General features: G+C 50.7%; 8 protein-coding genes across 8 annotated transcripts; 4 read left to right on the top strand and 4 right to left on the bottom strand.

Moving 5' to 3' along the window:
- Positions 1-543: 543 nt before the first annotated feature.
- Positions 544-2,873, bottom strand: SCP_0507270 (hypothetical protein; the record flags this gene model as incomplete). Its single annotated transcript, XM_027758784.1, has 9 exons — positions 544-579; positions 632-711; positions 775-868; positions 923-1,174; positions 1,227-1,537; positions 1,590-1,625; positions 1,672-1,800; positions 1,852-2,648; positions 2,698-2,873. The coding sequence occupies 9 exons, from the start codon at positions 2,871-2,873 to the stop codon at positions 544-546; spliced, it is 1,911 nt and encodes a 636-aa protein (XP_027614585.1).
- An 8,168-nt stretch (positions 2,874-11,041) lies between these two features.
- Positions 11,042-11,402, top strand: SCP_0507260 (hypothetical protein; the record flags this gene model as incomplete). The annotated part of the gene is made up of 3 exons (XM_027758783.1): positions 11,042-11,145; positions 11,205-11,249; positions 11,312-11,402. The coding sequence occupies 3 exons, from the start codon at positions 11,042-11,044 to the stop codon at positions 11,400-11,402; spliced, it is 240 nt and encodes a 79-aa protein (XP_027614584.1).
- Positions 11,403-11,909: 507 nt separating this feature from the next.
- SCP_0507250 (Fruiting body protein) lies at positions 11,910-12,408 on the top strand (the record flags this gene model as incomplete). The annotated part of the gene is made up of 3 exons (XM_027758782.1): positions 11,910-12,092; positions 12,149-12,310; positions 12,367-12,408. The coding sequence occupies 3 exons, from the start codon at positions 11,910-11,912 to the stop codon at positions 12,406-12,408; spliced, it is 387 nt and encodes a 128-aa protein (XP_027614583.1).
- A 2,605-nt stretch (positions 12,409-15,013) lies between these two features.
- SCP_0507240 (Uncharacterized oxidoreductase) lies at positions 15,014-15,909 on the bottom strand (the record flags this gene model as incomplete). The annotated part of the gene is made up of 2 exons (XM_027758781.1): positions 15,014-15,516; positions 15,582-15,909. The coding sequence occupies 2 exons, from the start codon at positions 15,907-15,909 to the stop codon at positions 15,014-15,016; spliced, it is 831 nt and encodes a 276-aa protein (XP_027614582.1).
- Positions 15,910-16,175: 266 nt separating this feature from the next.
- On the top strand, positions 16,176-17,198 carry SCP_0507230 (hypothetical protein; the record flags this gene model as incomplete). Its single annotated transcript, XM_027758780.1, has 5 exons — positions 16,176-16,204; positions 16,285-16,301; positions 16,367-16,604; positions 16,666-16,770; positions 16,829-17,198. The coding sequence occupies 5 exons, from the start codon at positions 16,176-16,178 to the stop codon at positions 17,196-17,198; spliced, it is 759 nt and encodes a 252-aa protein (XP_027614581.1).
- A 277-nt stretch (positions 17,199-17,475) lies between these two features.
- On the bottom strand, positions 17,476-18,361 carry SCP_0507220 (Uncharacterized oxidoreductase; the record flags this gene model as incomplete). Its single annotated transcript, XM_027758779.1, has 2 exons — positions 17,476-17,981; positions 18,046-18,361. 2 exons carry the CDS (start codon positions 18,359-18,361, stop codon positions 17,476-17,478), a joined length of 822 nt encoding a protein of 273 aa, XP_027614580.1.
- Positions 18,362-19,735: 1,374 nt separating this feature from the next.
- On the top strand, positions 19,736-20,911 carry SCP_0507210 (predicted protein; the record flags this gene model as incomplete). Its single annotated transcript, XM_027758778.1, has 1 exon — positions 19,736-20,911. One exon carries the CDS (start codon positions 19,736-19,738, stop codon positions 20,909-20,911), a length of 1,176 nt encoding a protein of 391 aa, XP_027614579.1.
- A 441-nt stretch (positions 20,912-21,352) lies between these two features.
- On the bottom strand, positions 21,353-22,843 carry SCP_0507200 (hypothetical protein; the record flags this gene model as incomplete). The annotated part of the gene is made up of 3 exons (XM_027758777.1): positions 21,353-21,363; positions 21,416-22,739; positions 22,796-22,843. The coding sequence occupies 3 exons, from the start codon at positions 22,841-22,843 to the stop codon at positions 21,353-21,355; spliced, it is 1,383 nt and encodes a 460-aa protein (XP_027614578.1).
- Positions 22,844-23,288: the final 445 nt, after the last annotated feature.

Here is a 23,288-nt window from a genome sequence, read left to right as displayed (position 1 = left end):
ATATATCGTGAAGTTGTCGGTGAAAACAGCTTTGAGTCGTTCCAGAGCCTCCGCTCGCAGCTCATCAAGTTGATACTTGTGTGCGAGCCTGACCAGAGCTTCGACTCGAGCCTCGGCTCGTACTTCACAGAATGCCTGTGAATGTCTTACGTGATCCTCTGTAAATATGAGAAGTCCAACTAAGTCATGTAGAGTCATTAAATAGTCGTGTACTAGTCAATTTGGCCAGAATTTTGTGTTTTAGTTACCAGCCTGTGACTATTTTTGTCAGGTTTAGTCTACAAAAAGTCGAGAATTAGTCTGGAGTTGGGGAGCAGTAACGACACCGCAGCCACCAAGTAAAGTCAAACAATAGTCCGTCATAGTCATCCATAGTCAAATTTCAGTCATAAAGTAGTCAAACTCCAGTCACTCTCTTTCATCGAAATAGTCATCAAAGGTCATCAAAAGTCATGAATTCATCACGCAGAGTTACTACAAATGAGAACAATTTGGCACTAGCGACACAGCAGCGACACGCCCCTCCCCTCCTCGCGATGAGGCTCAAACTCTTGAAGTGGCCATCTTCTTAAGCTTGCACTGCAAACCGAAGTGTCAGAAGTAGATGCGAAGAATGGGACTAGTATCATACCTGCTGCACGATGACGTCGACTTCTGCCTTAGACGGCTGGGCGGTCACTTCGGCGGACAGAATGATTGATACGAGCTTGTCTGTAAACACGAAAATGAGTGCACCAAGTCATACAGAAGGTAAAAAAAATGGAGAATTCTTACCTTTCTTAACGGAGGAACTCTTCTTTCCAAGCTTCATATTGACCGCCAACTTCCGATCGATGATCCATTCAAACAATTCGTCTCTGTTGAGCGACTATCCGGTGGCGCACGTCAGTGGAAATAAACGGTAAAGGCTAAATGTACGTACAGTGATATATGCACGCGGGTCAGAATTGCTGTTGGCCATAGGTTTTCCACTACCAGACGAGTTGGAAGGGCACGAATCAGAGTTCATGGACAAACCGATGTTGGCAGAGGGCTGAGAGACATTGACCAAAGTGGTGGCAGAGGGGGTAAGAGTGGCGGCAGAGGAGTCAGGAATACTGGCGATGGCGTCAGCAGTGGACATGGTGCGTGAGTCCGATGATGTGAAAGCTTTGCCCTTCCCCTTCACAACAGGCTGTAGTGAACATATTTAGAAGCAACACCCGCCAAGATAATATAGCACTTACTCCTCCTGCGGCTTTCCAGAGCCTCCAAAGGATTTCAACTGTCGTCTCCAAGTATGCATCACTAAGATACGCGTTCATTTTGATCCCGCTGACAAAACACACATGTCTTGCAACCTTGCACGTCTTGATGCTGGCGGCAATTAATCTTCGCGCGGCCTCACTCCCAATGCCATCCCATGAGACAAGCGTGGAGCTGGAGGTCATCGAGCCTGCTGTAAACTGGTAATGGCCCCACGCCGTTCCAAGATCGTCTTCCGAGAGGTCGGGTGAGTTAGGATCAGCGTTCTCGATGCGCTCGATGAATGTGATGACTTCCGATGTCGAATACAGGTGTGAGCTTCATGGAATTGAGCAGCTCCAAACCACTTATTAAATCCGGATGGCTACTGGACAAGGCATCTGCAAGCAAATAAATAAACAAACAATAATGATGAATGAAGCGTACCTATCAAATTCTCGATTGACGGATCGACATTGATGAAGCTGATGTCAATGGCGCTTTTCACCGTTAGGCCAGATACCGAAGGAGAGATGACAGAGGCAACGACAGAGGGAGGCGCGGAAGGCACTTGGGCTATTTACAATGAGGTTCAATAACGCAAAAGGACCATGTAAATTTACTTACCGAGAATATTACCGATTGCACTCAGCTGTGGCTCCACAGGCATGGTCACTGGGACAGACGTTAGACTCAGCTGCGGTTCCAATGCAGGTGTGGCCACTGGGCCAGATGTTCGACCCTCTGCATGTTGCGATACCACACCCGCGACAGGCTTCTTCTTTGGCTTGCTTGAAGAAGTGGAGTGGACACGGCGCCTCTTGTTGGCAACAGAGACCTGCGAGGCCATCGAGGCGGAGATTTCACCGTGCTCAGATGCATGAGTGTTGGTGGCGGAAGTGCTGATGTGACTAACGTCGTCATCATCATTGTCGAGTTCGGAGTCGGGTTTGTGCTGCTGGAGCAGCATAGGACCAATGATGTACTCTGCCTTCCAATGGTCTGAGCAAAGGGCGAGCAACGGTTGTTGCTTCTCCATCTTCAGCATGGCTGCTTCCCATTCGTGTGGATATGCAGCCTTGAATACCTTTTTTGTTCGCTTTATGTTGCGATACTGACGGTCTCGAGGAGGTGGAAGAGAGAGAAGCTCGTTCTTGACTACGCGTGCAGTCGTCTGAATCGCGTGCCACTCTGCGCTTGAGATGAGGTCACCGTTCTCGTGTCGAACGGCCTGATCCATAGGAATCCATTCAGGATTAGCTACCGTGATGTGGACATCGTCGTCCTTCTTACAATCCTCTTTGTTCCAGAGGACCGTGAATGAATATGTCTTTTTCGGCACAGGAGGAGAGACGATGCTGCTATCTTGTGAGATCGTGCCACCGCGATGCGAAACAGAGTCGCTTGGCATGAGTGTCGAAGTACTGTGTAGTATATAGGTTAATCGGATCGAACATGAGGGGAAAAGCTTACCTGACAAAACTTGGGGATCGGCTCTTCTCGGACTTTAAGGCCTGCAGCTCTTGTGTCAACTGCTTATTTTCTTGCATAACCTGCATCAATTCAGTCTGTACATCAGATAACTTGACCACCTGAGCACTTGTTCTGCGCAGCTCGGTGTACAAGTCGGCAACGTGGCGATTCTTCATAAGTTCGGAGAGCTCGAGCCCTGCAATGTCATGATCAGTGAAGGACTGATGAAGACTTGCAGATCCAGAAGGCAGAGAGAAGTTAGTAGAGAAATCTGAAAAATTAGAGAGTTGGAACGACATTACTAGGCGGCCAACACAGAGAGCGCCATGTCCGCAAGGTTTGAGTTTTCGAGATTTGTCAGCAATCCAAATTAGGAAATGGACCACGTTGTAACCAGACGGATGCAACGCGGCTATTGGCTGTACCGCTCTCTTGTTCTCTGACTCTCACTACATCTCATTACACTTTTCTGACCAGCTCTACACTCCTGAGACTAAAGACAATATGCTTTGCCAGTGCAGTCAATGCCACCCCGGCAAGGAACGCGGTCCCAAAACTATTCGAAAACACCTCTACAAAGATATTGAAGAGCTTGAACATCTGTTTCACACAGAGGAGTTTCGCGACCATCTTCACACCTGTATTTCTTTGAACACTCAGACACTGTGGAACATATCATCAGAAGCTTCCAGTGAAATATTGGCTGCTTGTATATTTTTTACTTAGTTATTTGTAAATCTTACAGCTAATATAATTATAGAATCAAATGCTAAGGACAGTTTGAATCCTTGTATGTTTTTTACTTAGTTATTTGTAAATCTTACAGCTAATATAATTATAGACTCAGACAGTTTGAATCCTTGTATGTTTTTTACTTAGTTATTGGTAAATCTTACAGCTAATATAATTATAGCCTCCAATGCTAAGGACAGTTTGAATATAAGTGAGGAGAGAGATCTAGTTGATGAAAATATGGAAGAGGTATATGCTATGGAAGTGGATGAAGATATGGAGGATGATGAGAAGGAAGCTGAGGAAGAAGCCAATACAGAAGCTGAGGAAGAAGTCGAGGAAGAGAATGAAAATCTTCTTATATTTCCTCCTCAAATTCAAGAAACTGACTCAAGTGATATAGATTCAGACGATGGTGATACAAGTGGTATATTTCCTCCTCAAATTCAAGAAACTGACTCAAGTAATATAGATTCAGATGATGGTGATACAAGTGGTATCAACTCAAGTGATACTGAGACTCAAGACGATATCGCGGAGCCTGCTCATTTTCAATATCCTCAAGCACGAGTGGATCTTCAGAAAGCTCTCCTGAATAAATATTCCTGTCCCTCGGAGCCTCCTTTCTCTGCATCTCCACCACGGGATTTATCTAGGTCTGAATTTCAATCTCTTCGACATTATATTGCTTGGAAGCTGTCTAATGGAACAGTGAAAGCATATAACTATCATGCAAATGTTTTGGCAGATGCATCCCAAGTGGATATCTTGTCCCTATATTTGGTCCGCAAGCTAGCAGTGACCTTAACAGACACCACACCACTGCAAATTGATATGTGTCCACGAAGCTGCATTGCTTATACTGGTCAATTCGAAAAGATGGATACCTGTCCATTTCTTCGAGACAACAAACTCTGTGGAAAGCCACGGTACCGAGCTGCGAAAAAGCCCAGAGCACAGATGCTTTATACCCCATTTACTGCAGTTATCAAGGCCATGTTTGCAAATGTGGAGACTTCAAGACTTCTACGATATAGGGATAAATGTTTACAGCAGACCTTAAAATTGCTTGCAGAAGCTTCACAGGTAGGTTTTACTTATATATATATATTTAATATGTTTGAAACTGATTTAGAATTTTCTAGTCTCAAAGGCTCTATTCAGATTTTGCAGATTCCAATGTGCACATCCATCATTATACACAGATGGATCTATTTCGGGATTCACGAGATATTGCATTTGCCTTGTCCACAGATGGTGCTCAGCTCACAATGAAGAAACACTCAAACACATGGATCCTTATCCTGATCTTGCTGAATCTCCCTCCAGAACTGCGCTATAAATCTCATCGCATTCTCATTCCTATGGCTATTCCAGGCCCACAAAGTCCAGGAGACATTGAATCCTTTTTGCGACCTCTCTTTGAAGATCTAGCTATGGCAAGTGAGGGCATTTGGATGTGGGATGCCATCGATTCCTCGTATTTTGTTCACCATGCTTTTCTTTGCATGGTCCTTGGAGATATGCTGGGCTCTGCAAAAATGAATGGAATGGCAGGACACTCTGGACTTCATGGTGATCGATTTAGTGAAGTACAGGGTGCACGCTCGAGCCTCAAGAAAGGAGCAAAGGCACAGTACTATCCTATATCACCTCCAGATAATGCAAGATATAATCCCAGTCGCACCCCTTTCTATGATCTTGACAATTTGCCATTGCGGACTGAAACAAAATATTGGGACACCATTGCAAAGCTTCTGCATGCTACCTCAAAGAGAGAACAAGCTGCGATTACACGAGATACTGGAATTTCTCGTATGCCTCTAGCTGCAGCAAGTCATGCATTCATACATCCATCCTTCTATCCTTTGGATCCATTTCACCTCCAGTATGAAAACCAAATGGCTTTTATATGGGATTTGTGGACTACTTTTAGTTCACCTCAAGATCCAATTCATCTCAGCAAAGAGAAAGCAGCATTATTTGGAACTCTGATCTCAGAAACAATGTCCTCACTCCCTCCATCATTCTGTGGACCAGTTCGTGATCCTTATTTGAAACGACAAAGCCAGTACAAAATCTACGAATGGATGGCTTTGCTTCATTGGTATATTCTTCCAATTGGATTGGAACTGGGCTTCAATTCTATGGTCCTTTACAATTTTTCCCAATTTGTGGAAATTGTAGAGTTTGCCATGACAATCAGGCCTAGAAGCGATGCCGATATTCACTGGCTTCACAATATGATCAAGACATTTCTGATAGGTTTTCAGACACTATACATTGGAGTCGATCCAGAAAAAATTTCAAGATTTCGGCTATGCATTTTTCAGTTAATTCATGTGCCCATCCACATCAAATGGTATGGCTCTATACGCCTTGGCTCACAAGCAACTATGGAAAGAACCATTGGGGAACTTGGTTCAAAAATTCGTTCCAAGAAGGCACCATTTGCAAATTTGGCCAACCTAATTTTGGAAAGACAACTTGTTGAATCCCTTCTTCTATACTATCCTGCACTCGCACCGACTTCGAAACAACCAGACACCAATAAGCCATTGCTTTTTTCCAAATTTGCAGTGAACAGAAAGGAGCGTAAACCAGGAATGGTATTCTATCAACAATTACAAGCAATCTCAGAGTCACAGCAGATTGCTTTCAATCTTGATGCAATTGTTACAAGATATGGAAAACTACGTGTAGGCAGTCAAGGTGCTGTCTTGAACAGCCATTTGGGCGAGCTTCACCAAGGCAAAATTCCCTCAAGATCTCATCGCTACTTCGAGGGTCATCTGGCTGGAAGTACAGCCCCAATTTTTGGTGAAGCACTTGCATTCTACCAATTCAATGGAGAGGCAATAGCTGTTTATCATCCAATCAATGATATACAGCATCCATTGAAGACTTGGAAGGGGAAGTGGTCTAATGAGATCAAAGTTGCCCCAATTTCAGAAATTGTGGATGTTGTTGGAGTATGGAACTACAAGTCTGTTGTCTATGTGCTTAGAAAGCATCCAGGACTTGATTGGTTGACCCCGGAAGAAAGGGGAGAGGCCAGGGAGGCAGAGGAAGAGGCAGAGGATCTAGAAGAAGGCTTTAATACATTCTAGCAGATCTCTTGACTATTGCAGACTACTGTATGACAAATTTCTTGGCATTTTTTTCTCAATTTGTAAGCTGACAATTTTTGTGACTAGCAGTAGACTATAATGCGACAATGACTGTATACTGTTTGACTACATATGACTTTGTTGGACTTCCCATTTTTACAGAGTGTCACGGGTCACACTCAGTAAAAACGGGAAGTCAAAGTGTAGTCAGCCAAATTCGAAATTCTGGCAAATTTGACTATTCATGACTATTTGTATAATTTTCTTGTAGTACATAACCTCATATGGTTTAGATCATGTCTCTACAGCTATATTCCAACCTCTGAGTGCAAAAGAACCAACATATGAGCACCGGAATGCCATGTATTATGAGACAATCAACTGTGGTGTCAGACTTTCGCAGACTAGGATTTGACTGCATTTGATGACATAATTTCTTGGCAGGATCACTTTGGCGACTGAAATCGGACTTATCCTGACTTCTCTGTGACTATGGTGCCAAATTTCTGAAACTCGCTGACTGCAGCCTGACAATATTTAGACTTCACTTGACTTCCGGTTTTTACAGAGCGTGATCAGAAACATATGCTGGCATCACACGAACGATGCAAGCGCACTTTCGACCATCGTACAAGACACGCAACAAATATCGAAAGTCGATGGGAGAATCGTAGAGGCGAACAACGGGACAGTCGTACACGTACTGCTGGCCCTCGGGCTGAGGAACTGTGAAGAGATCGCGGAATACTTCGGAGTGTCTAGATAGCACGCCTTGGTGGACACGATTGAAATGCAGTGTTTTTCGCGATAAGAATGATCGAGCCATCTGCAAACCAGAAGTCTGCATCCTGCTCTAGCTCGCCGTTGTTCTCTGCGAGTGCGGAATGACTGGAGCTTGGACATGGTTCTGCGAGATATGCAGACATCACGAAGTGAAAAAAAACAAGCTGATGACTCGGATTTTATTTTCTGCAACGGGCGAAAGCTGTCGGTTCAACAATCATAATCGCAATCAGAGGACACCAGACAGTAGTATGGGCTACTGAGAAGGAAACGTACCGGTACGTGGCTCGACGTTCGGCCTGTCCTGCTTTATGGCGTCCTTCATAATATCTGTCAATGTGAAAATTCTTCGATCTAAGGTTTATGCATCATTGCTCATACGTTGTATAGCTCCTCAGCGAAGAGATTGAAAAGTACTTGGAGTATGGAGAGGCTTCTGAACAAGCAATACCGTGAATTAATGTGGTGAAGCTAACACGAGGCTCCTTGCGCCCAACTTCGCGTCGACCTAGCATAGGCGCCGAGAAGTACTGCAGCGAAACGACCTTAGGTTCAGTCACGGGTCACAGCCCTTGTGAACTGAACCTATTTGGGCGCTTGTCACGGGTCACAGGAAATTATGAACTGGCCCAACAGAATGGTCACGAGCGCTAAATATTCGCCTGCGGGCGCTTATCTGTAGCCTGTATGCGTGCCTTTCTGAGTGACTTTGACACGGCTGATCTGAATGTGTGAGTCTTTACATGCAATATATTGCATGCACAGACTCAATGTGGCTTGTACTACCATACAGTCTGGTTGTATAATGCGCCATCAAGCTTGAGGGAAATCCGACTGCCAACCTCCACGGGCGCCTGCAGCACCCGTGAACTGAACTAGTGTCCCATGTCACACTGACTTGTGAACTGTGGTCGAGCCAGCATGTCACGGGTCACACCCCATGAACCTAAGGTCGTTTCGCTACAGTATACGGTATCCTTCCGCCGTGACTAATAACCTTTCAGATCCTTCCCAAGCTTCTGCCACCACTTAGCCAGGTTAACCTTCTATATCCTCTGCCACTTCGGAGAAACCTCACATCTGTGGGTCTGTAGAAAGTTAAAAAGTTTCGCCTTTTGATTGTCACCATTGAGACAAGAGACTCCCCTTGCTTGATTCCGCCTCACATGGACTCCAGCTACCGTAGGAAAAACATAACCCGGGGACAAATTTTTGGATTTTCGAAAATTCTCAGAAAATCACCAAAATCGAGAGAAAATTATTGGCAGGGTCAGAAAAAATCGCGTGTGACGTGACACACCGATTTGGTCCGTTTACTACAGTTGTCTCAGTTCGACGGATGTCCGGTCAAAAGGCCTAGCCAAGGGCACCCACATCGAGGATTTTTGACATCAACCCTCAAAAGTGAAACTGCAGACCCCGAATACCACTCTCACCGCCCACCCCATTGATAAGATTTGGATTGGTGGTCAGACGAATTCGGGCCACACTGATAAGATCTCGCCCACAAGCTCCTTCGAAGTCTATGTACCGCACCTATAGCACAGCTCACGGAATTCTGAGCTGGTACTGTCTCACAATGTCTTATGCATGAAAGTAAGTCTAAATCCTGCGGCGATAAGTAAATCATAGAGATCCGCACTCACAGTTCAAGACTTGGGTCGAAGTGCTCTACTGACCTCCGCTGTCTCGCGCCAGCTCCACGAGGCAATGGTGATACCTGCCAAAGCCAGACATTTTGCCACAGATCTATTACACATAGCTGACTTAGAAGCATGCCCTCCGGACGGAGGTTAGAGGGAAGCCGCCGGTTGCGCCCGCTCGCCAACACGCGTGCACTGCGAGCCTGGTCTTCGTTCCCAACGGCCGACGTTCACACATACCGCCAGGAACAGTCATCAACCTGCATGGAGAGATGGCCGAACGCACATCGCACACGCGCATTCTAGACGTAATTTAGCTGCGAGAAAAATGCTAGACGAGGGAAATACAGATAGATACACGCGAGCCTGCAATGAAAGATCAGAGACGAGAGGATCAGAAGACAACAAGAACCCCAAGACAAACAGAACCGTATTGCAAAATACAGACCCGCGTTAATATCAAATTCAGATACTTATTTGGAGGTAAACTTGCTAAACAAGAACGAAGCGTTTCGTGCTGCCGACATCGCCTCGTGCGGAGACGAGCGCAACTCCTGCGCCCAGCCGCACAAACAGTGACAGAAGAAGTCAAAATTTCCGCAATTCTTACACAACCGTTGCACCAAGTCAGAAACAGCGTCTGGCGAGAGGCGCCCACAGTTACCATAAATGCGGTAAAGTCTGGACTAAACGAGCTTCCTTCTCCTCGCCAACGCTTTTCAAGAGGTCCGCAAACTCCCGGACGGAGACTCTACGAGAATCGGTGTGAAAATTTCTCGGCGTCGTGAATAGTGCGGATCATGCGGTGTGTAGTAAGTCTCCTGAAAGAGCAGTGCCAGAACGCTCCGGACTCTAGTGAAATGGGCGGAAGTGAGCGGAAGCGCAGTGCGAGCCTGCGCTAGGAGATCCGGGGAGCCATGAGCAAGTCAAGCTTCTGATGCTAAAACGTCGCAACACGAAAACCCGCCGCCGTGTTTCTGAAGGAAAGCGGAAGGTGCAGGAGCCGTCGAGCGTGGCGATCACTGTGTCGGCTGATTAATAACACTCTTTGGCCACAACCTGGAAAAGTGGAGGAGCGGACGGACTCCGTGGTGTGCATAGCTCGATTCAACGATTAAATGAATACACAGAACAGGTCAGTATGATGAAGACAGTCCTCGCAGAAAATCCCAGGGTGCGCGACGTGTTACTGACAAAGAGCTACCCGGCATACAGACACCTGCGGCGTATGATACAGCTGAAGCTGCTTGTGCATCACTGGTTACTGATGGACGGTATGAAGCCAATGGGACGGACTTGAATATTTACAGCAAAGAACATCATAGCAGCAGTGACCCTAACCCTAGGCTGAGTCTTATCCGCGACCGAGTGGTCTTATTATATAGCCCTGCCAACATTAATCACAGTAAAATACTGCCGCAAACTGCATGGTACGCACATAATATCCACGAGGAAAACATGCTTCCGGTATAACTGAGTGTACTCACTGGTCTCTGTCCAAGAGTAACGACAGCGCCATCATTCTTTCTGTCCAAGCCTGAAGGGAACTCTTCAAGTGCAGGGGCACAAGCAGTCACTGCCGACATGCAGGTTCCCAGGACCAGACTAGTATTTATACCACAAGCACAGCAAGGAACTGCAGCAGAAAGAAATACATTGTGTCGGGGATGAATGGGGAGGGTTTTCCTTTTACCTTGACTGAAGATGGATGGGAATCAACACTTCAAGCAAATTGCAGCCTGTCCTGGTAATGACGAACGGCTTGTCAATGCAGCGCGGGAAGACCATGGTGAACACGGGGAATTCAAGAGACCCAAAGGCGACACACAAAGGTGAGCTGCAACGCTCTGATTAGAGGCTGCGACCCCCAAATACAGCGAGTTCATTGGCCAGCATACCCGACAGCCTGAGCCAATGGGCGGCACTATCCAGACAAGAGAACGGAACGAATCAGCGACCATCTGCTTCGACACCTGGACCAATCAGGCGAGATTTAGCTTTTGTCTCGACTCGCCCACGATGAGTCAACCAGATCGCTCCGTGGCCCGGCTACCATTATGAACTTCCTTCATATGCATGTGTCAACACGCAAAGAAGAACCTCATAGAGGACATGTTCCGACAGTGCGCGGGAAACGACGGGCATGAGACATATACGAGACGTTCCCGAACCAAAGCTAGGTATGTCCAGATGCTGCTTGGGTTCGACGACGAACACGGGAGGCAAGCTGAAACCGCAGGGTCGTGGCTTTGACGCCGTCCGGGTATTTCACAGACCAAAACCGGTATGTGCATTTCTTGTGTCGGGGTTGTGACCGAGCTGAGAGCAATTATTGGGGTACGTAAGTGTACACGGGAAAGTTAGTCGGGCATTACCGAGCCAGTCCCTGGCGGCGGCGGTGTCGCCGAAGTACCTGGGGTTCTCTCACAGCCCTTGAAAAGCTTTGAAACCCGGAATGTTGCTGTGTGGCTTCCTAACAAAGGTGAATATATTCTTCTTTCGCTGCGTCACTTGGTTACAGGAGCCTTTCACAGTATGTTCCGCAACTTCGCCGCTCAGCTTCCCTGTACAACATGACGGAGAAGAATCGGCCATAATGGCAAGTCAACGACATACGCGAGTGATTCATGAACGGAAGAAGCCTACCATTCAGGCACTTACGTCGACTGGCATGCGCCCATTGGAATCCAGTGACCGCGACTTTGTCAAAGATGCTGATCCTAGCTCAGGTGCCAGGCGCGGTACGGTCTCCGTCGTACCATCCACTCAAATCCCGAGCCTGAAAATAATCACAAAATTACTGAATAAAAAGTATATTGGCAGCAATTGCGTTCGCACGGAGAACATATAAAGAGGGGGACGCACCTCTCCCAATTCTCCAGTTCCAAGGGTTCTAATCCAGCTGTTCAGCACTCCGAACACACTCTCTCAACACCAGCCAAAAATGTTCTCTCGCTTCGTCGTAGCGTCTTCCCTCGCTCTCCTTGCGGTTGCTACCCCCTGGGGCGTCCCCACCGAGACGGCTACCTCCACGGTGACCCTCACGGTTACGGCCCCAGCACCGACTGTCACCACTGTCAGCCAGTGCAACACGGGCTCCATCCAGTGCTGCCAGTCGGTTGAGTCTGTACGTCAGATAGTTAGACCCTCGCGAACGACAATGCACTGAACTTGACTATACAGGCCAACTCAGCGGCAGGCTCAGCCCTCCTCGGTCTGCTCAGCATCGTGCTCGACGACGTCAACCTCCTGCTCGGTAGCGATTGCTCCCCGCTCACCGTGGTGGGTGTCGGCTCAGGCAGCTCCTGCGATGCCAACCCGGTATGCTGCACGGACAACTCCTACGTGAGCACGTTCACTTCGCTGTCGCATTTGCGCAGTTCTGACCACCTTCCGCGTAGGGCAACCTCATCTCCATTGGCTGCGTGCCCATCTCCCTCTGAGTGTCGGAGTGTAGCTAGGCATTGGTTTTGGTTCGCGAAATCATCTTGGGTACAGTTGGCGGAGATAGCTTAGATATCTGCATTAACATTCATTCGTTATTGAATCGACTCGTGCATCACAGCGGGATACTTCAGCGTGAATTGTTCTTGTTCACTGACATTGTAACCGCTGAGGAAATCCTGGAACATCTAGGACATGAGCTCGCCGACATGAGGAAGGGCAGTTGTTTTCTATACCTCAGTATTCCGTGTTGGTGTCACAGTCCGTCCAAAAAAAGAAAACCATAACTTACGACATTAGCTTCGATTGTCGAAGCGCCGCAGTGACGGAGGTCTGACACTGCCATCGCGGAGATACGGATAGATCTCCAGACTTCCATGCCCAAACCCATTGGACAGAGCAAGCCAACTTCATATCCGTTACGAGCAAGAGTCCGGCGACTTGGCTCTGAAGATTCTGAGTGCATGCGGCCCTCGCGAAGCTCAATATTGCTGGTCCGGTCCATCTGTTACGTCCGCATCTATCAATGTGCATACGGGTTGTCGAGCAATGTATTTGCACCCAAGGCATGCGGGATAACGTACGATATTTCATGACAATCATCACAATGCGCATAGCGCGCTCAGTGAAGTCACCGGATCGCAGCGCCCTCATGAGCAATGCAAGAGATACGCACGCAGAGGGAAAAATAAGCTGGCTTTGCGGACGCCGGAAGTAATGGAATGGAAGACGTACAGAATGGAAGCTTGGATGAAGCAACTGGTGCTGAGCACCAGAGCTTTCACACAAATGTAGACCCTGACCCAGTGCAACCTGAAACCACGTGGAAGCGCTGCAAGAGATTGATGAAGAGGAGGGTATTCGCCGCAGTGTCCGTTGCTCCGGTGGAAGATGAGATGGACACAAACGGGGAAACATTGATAGGACGTGAAAAAGAGCAAGACAGCGAGCGTGAATTAGTCCCCATGTGAGTGGCAGGTAATCCTTCAGATTTGATCCCTGGACGAGAAGACTAGAGTACCCCTCTTGTCATTGTCATGAACACGGTGCGATTAACGGCATCCACGGCATGTCTCTTTAGGCTGATATCATCGCACGTGGGCGTGCGGGAGCGGGGGCCCTCTCGTCGCTTGATCCTCTGCCAAACAAGTTCTGTCAGTCTACTATACAGTGGGAAAGCGGGACGAGGCACTCGCTCACCTGGTCCAACCTTTTATAATGCGAAAGTTGTCCCCATGTATAGTCAACCGTGGTCTCGTACCCAGACGGTTATCTCATCGCACCCTACCACCGCAGATAACACGTCTGGGGCAGTTTGATAGAGCCCTCCTACCTTACAGTTAGCGCCCGTTAAGCGCCAGATAAGCGATAGACCATGGGCTAGGTCTGTGCCGAATCAGGCAACTGTTGCGAAGCTTGAATGTCCTCCTTCATTGAAGATCAAGCTATCATAGGCATGCACATCTCAGAACTAGCACGAACACTGTATAGTAATGCTGTAAATGCCTCTAGAAACATTTTAGCACCACAGGAAGAGCCCGAGCATATTTTCAGCCAGATTCCTTGACATTTTCACTCAAAGTAGCTGGCTTAATGCATTTCCGGTGCTCCGATGTGTCAGCGCGAGCTCAGAGTATCCGGGCCATCTCAGAAAAGCTTCAGAGGTTCTCGGGAACTCACTCCCATCAAATCTCCTCAAAAAATACATGTAAAGTGGGCATAGAGATCAAAAGTCGCGCTCGATGAGTGTGCAGGCACATAATTAAGAAGCACGTAAGCGAGGCTTCTCGAGCGGCTAACAGGCGCTAACTGTAAGGTAGGAGGGCTCTATCAAACTGCCCCAGACGTGTTATCTGCGGTGGTAGGGTGCGATGAGATAACCGTCTGGGTACGAGACCAAGTCAACCGGTAAAATCTGGCGGAGCGCCTGCCTCGTATATGTGACAGCTCAGTTATCTCGTGCCATGGCGTATTCCATCCGCGAGTGGATTGAACGAGAAGCTAAACACTCACTAGGGAGTTTCACACCTCCAACGGGCATCTGCTGTCCATACGCACATGCAGGAGACGTGAAGCTTACAATGGACCTCTTTCGGTCGGGATTCAAGGTCTGTACCTTTGCGTGTTGAGTCCGTGCGCTCCACACGCCGTACTGGTCAGTCCCGTACGTGGTTGAATAATTGAGTGCTTTTCATGAACACAAACCACTGGTCCACGCCAGCCTGAGATACAGCACTTTTGTTATGCCGGTGCCGATCAGATTGCAGTTGGGTCTGGATGTCTCGACTGTAAGGCCCAATGTTCAGGTTCGTTTAGGCTGTCATTCAGCGAAAACTTGGGGAGATATTACTCGTGCATGCGTATTGCAGGGTGCCATGTGTGGGACGGATGCATGGTGGGATGAGTCGGGCCGCGAGTGGCGCGACGCTTCTGCATTGCACATGTCTCGACACGACTATCCAGATGCAGCAAGTGAATAGGTTCTGGGACCCATATGCACAGACACGGCTCTCCAAAAATGGTGATTGATCAAGAACAACAATTGGTGCACCATTCCACATACAGATCTTCCCTGGATATCTTACATCGACACTTCCCTACCTACTAGAAGAACTCGCGCATGAACGCGACATACTCCTGGTCATCCTTCGGATATCGCGCCTTGATAAATCCCCGCTTGTCATCACCCACCATATACCTCAACCTATCCGAGCCATCCGTGGCCGCCTCAAAAATCACCTGCGCCACATCGATGGAGTCCATCGTCTGGGCGGTACCCATCTTCTTAAGGTACTCCACTGTCTTCTGCACAAACGCGTCGTAATCCTGGTCGAAGCGCGGGTCGTTGGCCGCTGACGCCATCAAGCGCTCGCTGAAATTCGTCGAGGTGACGCCGCCATGGGGAACGATAGACTTGACGAACACGTTCTGGGACGCGAGCTCGAACGCGAGCGCCTCCGTGAATCCCTCTAGCGCGAACTTGCTCGCACAGTACATCGTCGTCATCGGCAGGGCGAAATGGCCTGCGCCGGAGCTGACGTTGATAATTCCGCCTTTCTTATTCTTGCGGAAGTGCGGAAGTACGGCGCGCGTGACATCCATCAAGCCTGCACACCGCACAGCATCGGTCATGTCCTGAAAGATGAAAAGACGAGAAGGAAAGGGGCCGCACCGAAGATATTGACATCGAACTGCTCTTGCACCTTCTCGCGTGACGTCATCTCGAAAACACCGAATTGTCCATACCCAGCGTTGTTCAGCAGGACATCGATCGTGCCAAACTTGGCGAGGGCGGCATCAACGGCGGGCGCGATGCTGGCCAGGTCCTGCACATCGAGACGGAGGACGAGCATGCGTGCCGGGTCGAGCTGCTTGAGTTCTGTGTCCTTCTCTGGGGCCCGCATCGTGGCGACGATGTTCCAGCCCTTCTCGAAGAAGAGCTTAGCAGAGGCGAGCCCGATGCCAGAGCTGGCGCCCGTGATCAAGACAGTGTTGGCCATTCTGAATACTATGATCGCGCATGTGAGTGATACACAAACAATCTCATACCCGCCATTGAAATATTGACCACGCACCGATGCGTCTTTGAACGCAAAGTGTATAACAACTGAGACACTATCTGCTCATTGTTGCGACTGTCGACGAGCTTATATACCCGGGCCAGTACTTGGATTGCTCAGCGAGAATAACACGGCAATGGACGCGTCAGTGTGCGGCATTTTTTGAGTATGGCCTCAGGCTTCGTGCCGGTGCATACGACGGTGGGATGATAGAAAGAAGAAGAGTGCGGCGTCAGTGCGGCGTCGGGCGGGAAAGCGGCATCGGGCGGGCCGAGCCTGAGCGCGACGGTCGCGTCATGGCGCGGCACATCTCAGCCACGACGTAAAACCCGGTGAGCATACCACTTGTCTATTTCTTCATTCACCGTGATGCACATCATACTCACCGGCGCAACAGGCACAGTCGGAGCCGCCGCTCTCCGCCAATGTCTCGTCTCTCCCACCGTCACACAGCTCTCCATCCTGTCGCGACGACAGTTCCCGCTTCCCTCAGGCAATGACCTCGACGTGAACAAGGCCCAGATAATTGTCCATGAGGATTACGCGGCATACCCAGATGAGTTACTGGCAAAACTGAAGGGTGCTGAAGGGTGCATCTGGGCACAGGGCGTCAGCCAGAACGACGTGAACAAGGAGTAAGTGCTTGGAGTACATTGCGTATGACGACTGACTTACAAGTGGACTCGATGGTCGCAGTGAATACATACACATCACCTACGACTTTCCCCTTGCAGCCGCCAAGTCCTTTGCATCTCTCTCCCCGACAGACAAGTTTAACTTCGTTTACGTCTCAGGCGAGGGGTCAGTCACACCTGTACAAATAATGCAGAACTCCACACTGATCCTCGCCACCCGCTAGTGCAGACCCCACCGAGAAGACCCTCACCTTCTATGGCAAGATCAAAGGCCGCGCCGAGTTGGCCCTCCTTGCGCTCCCTTCGACACCCGCCTACAGCGCCCTCCGGATATTCAACGTCCGCCCAGGCTACGTTGATCCTCCCAACCCTAACCGTCCCACAAGCGCCCTCAGGAATTGCGTGGTCGACTCAGTCATCGTGTCAACTCTGAGAACTCTGCTCCCCGGACTGGTCACGCCGGTCGGGACGCTCGGGCGGGTCCTCGTCGACCTTGCGACGGGCGATGGGGCAGCCCTTACCGCGGCGAGCGGGATTGAGGCCGGAGGGCGGACGGTGCGGAGCGCCGCCATCCGGACGTTGGGCGGGTTGTAGACTGCTCATCCTAGGGTGTTTTGTTCTCGCGTCCCACAGCTTTGTGATTTTGATCCAGGACGGGCGTTCATTAATATATTGGACCTGCAATCATATTTATGGGACGTTCCAGGACGCGTCTCGGGTGTACCTTGGAATGCAGCGCAATTTACCTAAATATGAACCAAGAGACAAGTGTGGTCGATGGTGAGTCCTTTTCGGAGCTCAGTCGGCTGAAATATTCCATCCTGAAAGATATATCGACATACAAAGACTTATTGCTACGCACCCTGCACCCCTACTGGAAGAAAGAACGCACATGTGCAACATACTCCTGGTCATTAGACCCATACCGCACCTTGACAAGGCTCCGCTCATAATCCCCCACAAAATACCGCAGCTGATCCGTACCGTCCGTCGCCGCTTCGAATATCGCCTGCGCAATGTCCTTGGACTCGATCCCGTTGCCCGCTCCCAACTTCCCAAGCGCCTCCACGGACTTGTCGACGAAGGCGCCGTAGTCTGGCATTAACGCGGCGTCCAAGGCGGCAGATGCCGTGGCGCGGGCGGTGAAGCTCGTCGCGCCGATTCCGTCCAGCGGGACGACCGTCTTGACGAACACGCCCTGGCTCGCAAGCTCGAACGCGACAGCCTCCGTGAAGCCCTCGAGCGCGAACTTGCTCGCGACGTACATCGACATCATCGGCGGGGCGGAATGTCCCGCTCCGGAGCTGACGTTGATGATCCCGCCTTTCTTGTGCTTGCGGAAGTGCGGGAGCACGGCGCGCGTGACGTCCATCAGACCTGCACACCGCACGGTATCAACCACCAGTCTTCCAAGTTGGAGGCGACGTGCGCGCGCACTCACCAAAGAGGTTGACGTCGAACTGCTCCTGTATCTTCTCGCGCGGCGTCATCTCGAAGGGCCCGACCTGGCCGTATCCCGCGTTGTTCAGGAGCACGTCAAACGTGCCAAACTTGGCGAGGGCAGCGTCAACAGCGGGCGCGATGCTGGCCAGGTCCTGCACGTCGAGGCGGAGGACGAGCATGCGGCTCGAGTCGAGCTGCTTGAGCTCGGTGTCCTTCTCCGGGGTGCGCATCGTCGCGACGACGTTCCAGCCCTTCTCGAAGAAGAGCTTGGCAGAAGCGAGCCCGATGCCAGAGCTGGCGCCTGTGATGAACATGGTGTTGGTCATGTCTGATGATATGTTAGTGACCCGGAGACGATGCTGAATTCGCGTGTGCTCACTCACTGATCTCTGTTCGATTGGGAGAGGATGTGAAAGGTTTCCAGGAGTGAGTGTTATGCCCATTCGCTGCAGTCTCCGTGCTTATATGCTACAATACTTCTCGGCAACTCCTGCAATGGTGCCGCGGCTGCATCAGTGTAAGCTATCGGGTGCGCAATTCTACATACACAGCAGTATCCAAGAAACGATCTTTGCATCGGCATGCATAGTATCTCCTACGGCGATACCTTGGGCTGTTATGCCGTTCGGCCACCGGGACGCGTCATTGCTGGCTTGGGTTTCCGGCGCCTTCACTCTTTGATCGTGCGCATCACCGATGCTCATCGGCATTCCAACCACCAGATAGTTGCGCGTTGGTGCGGTCTGAGGCCGGTGACCGACTTGAACGCGGCATGCATGACGCGTCCTTCGCGTTTTGACCCTCGACGCCTCATTGATTGCACTGGGTGTCAATCCCTACATCAATGTTAATGGAGAACAAGAGGCCTGTTCCTCACCTAGGATCTGGTGCTAGTGCTTCATGCTTCTTCGCCACCCTCTGCTTAGAGTTCATCGTCGCCATTCGCAAATCATTGCTGGCATCTGCTCATCTCTGGTGTGAGAACTATGGATGCTCTATCCTGACATGCGTGAACTGCCTGGCTACTGAGGTACCGAAGCTTTGAAATTTAGCAATATGTTGTTGAACCATCACTCTGAGATCTGAGTTCTGCACATCACGTTGTACTTTCTGTAATTAGCGCTGGTTACCATACGTGGCGTTTGTGGCGGTTCTTCAAGATGGTTAGCTGCGTCACGCACGCTCTAGACACAACTTATGAGGGGGTGTTTGTGTTTCGAAGACTAGAAACACCGTGATTCGTCGTGTGCATACCTGGTCCCGCTCAAGTATAGCATTAGGTCGTCACGTTTCACGTAGCGGGTGGCTGTCCACGAGCGCCGCAAGTCTGCATTCTCGTTCGTATACTCCGGCAAAGAAAAACGTGGCACTGTGTGCGCGTAGGCGACCCACGTATGTTCTTGACAAGATGCATGTACCTCCTCCACCTCTACTTAAGCATTATAGCAGGTCTTAACACCACCATTTCCCGTAGACGGCAACGTATTGAGTTGTGAGTTCTCACCAACAGCATATCCTAAAGGAATCCTTTCATGCAATGTGTCACTCTGACTTGTGTAGAGAGCCCTATTGGATGAAACCTGCATGGTCTCCATAGCTTCCACTACGACTTACGCCTGGTAAGGATCGCAGAGTGCTTAAGTGCGGTGAAATGAAACCTCGTCGCTAACCACGCTTTTGCCAGAGAGATGGAGACACTTCCGCCAGAATTATATTCTAAGATCTTCTCTTTGGCTTGCACGGACGATGGTACAACTGGTTATGCCTTGTCTCTCGTTTCTCGAGCCGTTCGTCGCGCGTCCGCTCCCTACAAATGGCAGTGTCTCTCCCTTTCTGGGCCCAAGCAGTCGTGGAAATTCGTCCGACAGTTCAGGAAGCTCAAAAACGACGTAACACCACCTATTCATCATCTATTCCTCTCCACGCGTTGTGCATGCAGTGCGATAGACAACAACGCTGAATTTCTGCGATGGGGCGAGTTGCAGGACATGGTCTTGCGCTTCGCCGCACCGACACTGCAGACTCTCACATTCGTATCCTTCGACGCTCCCTATGCCGGTGCGCTCTACATCATCAAGCTCCTTGCGATACCCTTCCCCGAGCTCGTCGAGCTCACCATCCGCGGCCAATGGGTGCCCATCCACAGCATCACGGACACTGGTGAGGCGTTGAAGTTCGCCGTGGGCACTCCGGATATCGGCGTCCTGTCCGCCGCGGCCAACCGCCCCCAGCTCCGCCGCCTGCACGTCGCGTGCCGGCAGTCGCTGTACTCAGACCTGATGAACGATCTCATCTGCACGATCTCGCCCGTGCTCACGCATCTGCGGATATCCATCCTCAACCGCGGGCCTGGGCGGGAGATAGCGAGGCTGCTCCACTCGGAGCTCGCAGCGCGGGGCATCGTCGACTGGCAGCTCGCGCTGAACTGGCTGGCGCTGGACGAGACGGTCAGTGTGGCTGGCGCGGTGACCTGGCCGTCGATGCTCCCCCGCTCCCTCCAGCTGCTCGCCGTGCAGTCACCGCCGCCACCTGATGAGGGCCTCTCGAACGTATTCCAAAGTCTCTATGCGATCAATATCTTGAAGGCAATCGAGAGGGAGGCAGGCGGACGCTTCCTTTTCATCCCCCTGCATCGCGTGAGGCGGTACGAGTACGCGGACGCGAGGGCCGATTGGCTGGATAGGATTTCCGGTGGACTGGGCTGTTGGGGAGGCAAGGCCGACGATGAAGCTTGGGAGGGATCGGAGGAGCCCCAGGCACGCGTGTCCACGCAGTGTCATTGCTCAGGGTCTGCTCCTGTGATCCGCCGTTCCGCCAGTACGCTCACCAAGTTATTTGAAGCGGTGAAGCAGAGGCACTCCTAATGCATAGACCGAAAATCGAGTGTACGATATCCGCCAAGACCGACAAGGTCCCGCTCAAATTCCTGGTGATAGATCGTAGAGTACCGAGTTTTCGATATTTTGTCACCCTGTCGTATCGTATGGCACATTCAGGACTCATATTAGAGTAATCATTGAGGGATAATTATTAGCTCCACTGGGATCTTGGAACAGAACTTTGGTGATATATGCTATGTGTAAGACAAATTAACGCAAATTCAGAACCTAGCAACGTTCAAATATGTGGTACCATCTATCATTCCAGCATTACCAGGACAGCCACCCAGAAGATCAACAAGTCGCGCAGAACGCGGAGGAAGAACCTGACAGAGGCTCTGTTAAGCAGCAGGGGTACTACCACACGAGAAAAAACTCACAAATCTATAATCATACGCACTCAGTGTCAGTTTCTGCCAACAGCCCTCAGGGAGCATCTTCAAAATTAAAACGTCAGGGAAGTAATACCATGCACATCAAAGGACCCACCATCAGCCACAGACGTCGCCGCGACCTCCATCCGCGAGGAACGCAGGCGACCAAGAGCAGCGACCACATGCGCCCACCCGGACGCATGCAGACAATCTGGTTGCAGACCCGGAAATGTATGATCAAGAAACTTTGCCAGCTGCGACGCCTGCGGCTCCCAAATGGGGTCATGCCGGCCTGCAAACAGCATGCTCTGCAAGCCGTGCTTCGAGGACTGCTGTGTCTCGGGCTCCACAGGCGGGTGCGCGGGAATCTCCATGCGGAGAAGATGCAGCACGACGAGATCGGGACAGTGTCTCGCGAACTCAGACAGCGAGTAGACGGACGGCGACGCGGACCCGGGTGTATACCCGAGCGCAAAATTCACAAGCCGCGGCCAGGCGACGGCCATCTCGCGGACGTCCTGGTCGCTCGACGAGAGTGGAACGCCGCGCAGCTCGATGGTGAAATCTTCCAGCAGGTGGAGGGCGAGCAGTGGATTGAGCACGTCCATCAGCCCGAGCGCAGTGCTGTCGTTTTCGCCGATCCCGTCGCCCTCTAGGTAGCAGTTGATCTTGATGAGGCGCAATGACGGCGCAAACTGTGCAGCCAAGGCCGCGAAGCAGCCCGAGCAGTCTCTCCAGCTTTCCGGCGTCGGGTACAAATCTGGCATCACAAAGGAACGCAGACTTGTGGACGAGATTGTGCACAGGAGGTGGGAGATGCTGGAGAACGATCCCGTCACCGCGAGGGTCTCCAACGCCGGAAACCCAACGCACGGCGTAAGGGCATCGAGATCTGTGTCGAGAAGTCCGATGGTCAATTCTGAAAGGCTCTCCAGTGCAGCACATGAACTGAGCGTGGTAGAAGTCGTAGTGCCATTCAGCACGAGAGCACGGAGCTGAGAAAAGGCTGGACCAAAAGCCAATGGGCGGCGCGGAGACGAGCCACTCAGTCTGAGAGTCCTCAAGAAGGGAGCAACAGAGCTAAGAGCACCTGTGAGCTGCTCGAGAGTGGAATTGTCCTGCGTACCCGCTAACGGTTCGAGTTCACCGCGATAACGACTGCCAACCCAGAAATTCAGATGGGAGAGTGTGGGAGACAAGAAAGCGAAGAGCTCGTTGCCGTGAGGAGAGCTCTGTTCCCACTCCAAAGAGATAAGGGAGGGGAATAACACCTCGACAGATGAGCACAGGGAGGCTAGTCGCGAAACGATGTCAATCGTATGTCCGCGCGAGTCGGTGCTGCTATATTGGTATGAGCAGGGGACCTTCAGGAAACGCACGCGACGAGCATAGTACTGGAATCTCGACCGTCCCTGCAATAGTACATGTTCCTGAACAACCTATGACGCATCAGTGGATGAAGGTTGCAGTCCAAAATATAGATGGTTGCACGTACATCCGCACAGCTCCTACCATCTTCAGCTCTCGGAGGTATGAGGGCCATGAGCGGTGCCAGACTCCGTAACCGCTGCCACAGCACATCAAGTGCTGACTCGGAGAACGCCCTGCAGACGCGCGCAGAATGGGCAAGGCTCTGTCTGCCCACCGTGTCGACGTCCGGGAGGAGGTGGGGAAATATCTCGCGAACACGTCGTCAAAACGCAAGGCTCTGTGAGGGGTCATGGTGGTGCTCCGGATGTCGAAGAGAAATTGAAGGAGAGGCGGCAAAGAGAACGACGCTGACCCATTGCTGTTCCTTCGACATCATGGCCGGCGAAACAGTGGCGAAACGATCATGACGGGAAGTAGGCATACGGGCGAGATAAGATAAGATTCCCAACGGCCCGTGACTCGCGCGGTCACGTTGAACGCCGACCGATTCCTCGTTCAACATTATGATGATTGAGTCAACGTAGTCTCTCGAAAGCAGAAATTGTCCGACCTCTCGA

Source organism: Sparassis crispa (assembly GCF_003851025.1).
Source record: "Sparassis crispa DNA, contig_000004F, whole genome shotgun sequence".
Classification (NCBI taxonomy): Eukaryota; Fungi; Basidiomycota; class Agaricomycetes; order Polyporales; family Sparassidaceae; genus Sparassis; species Sparassis crispa.
The sequence above is the reverse complement of the archived record's forward strand: the minus strand, read 5'-3'. Positions and strand labels throughout refer to the sequence as shown.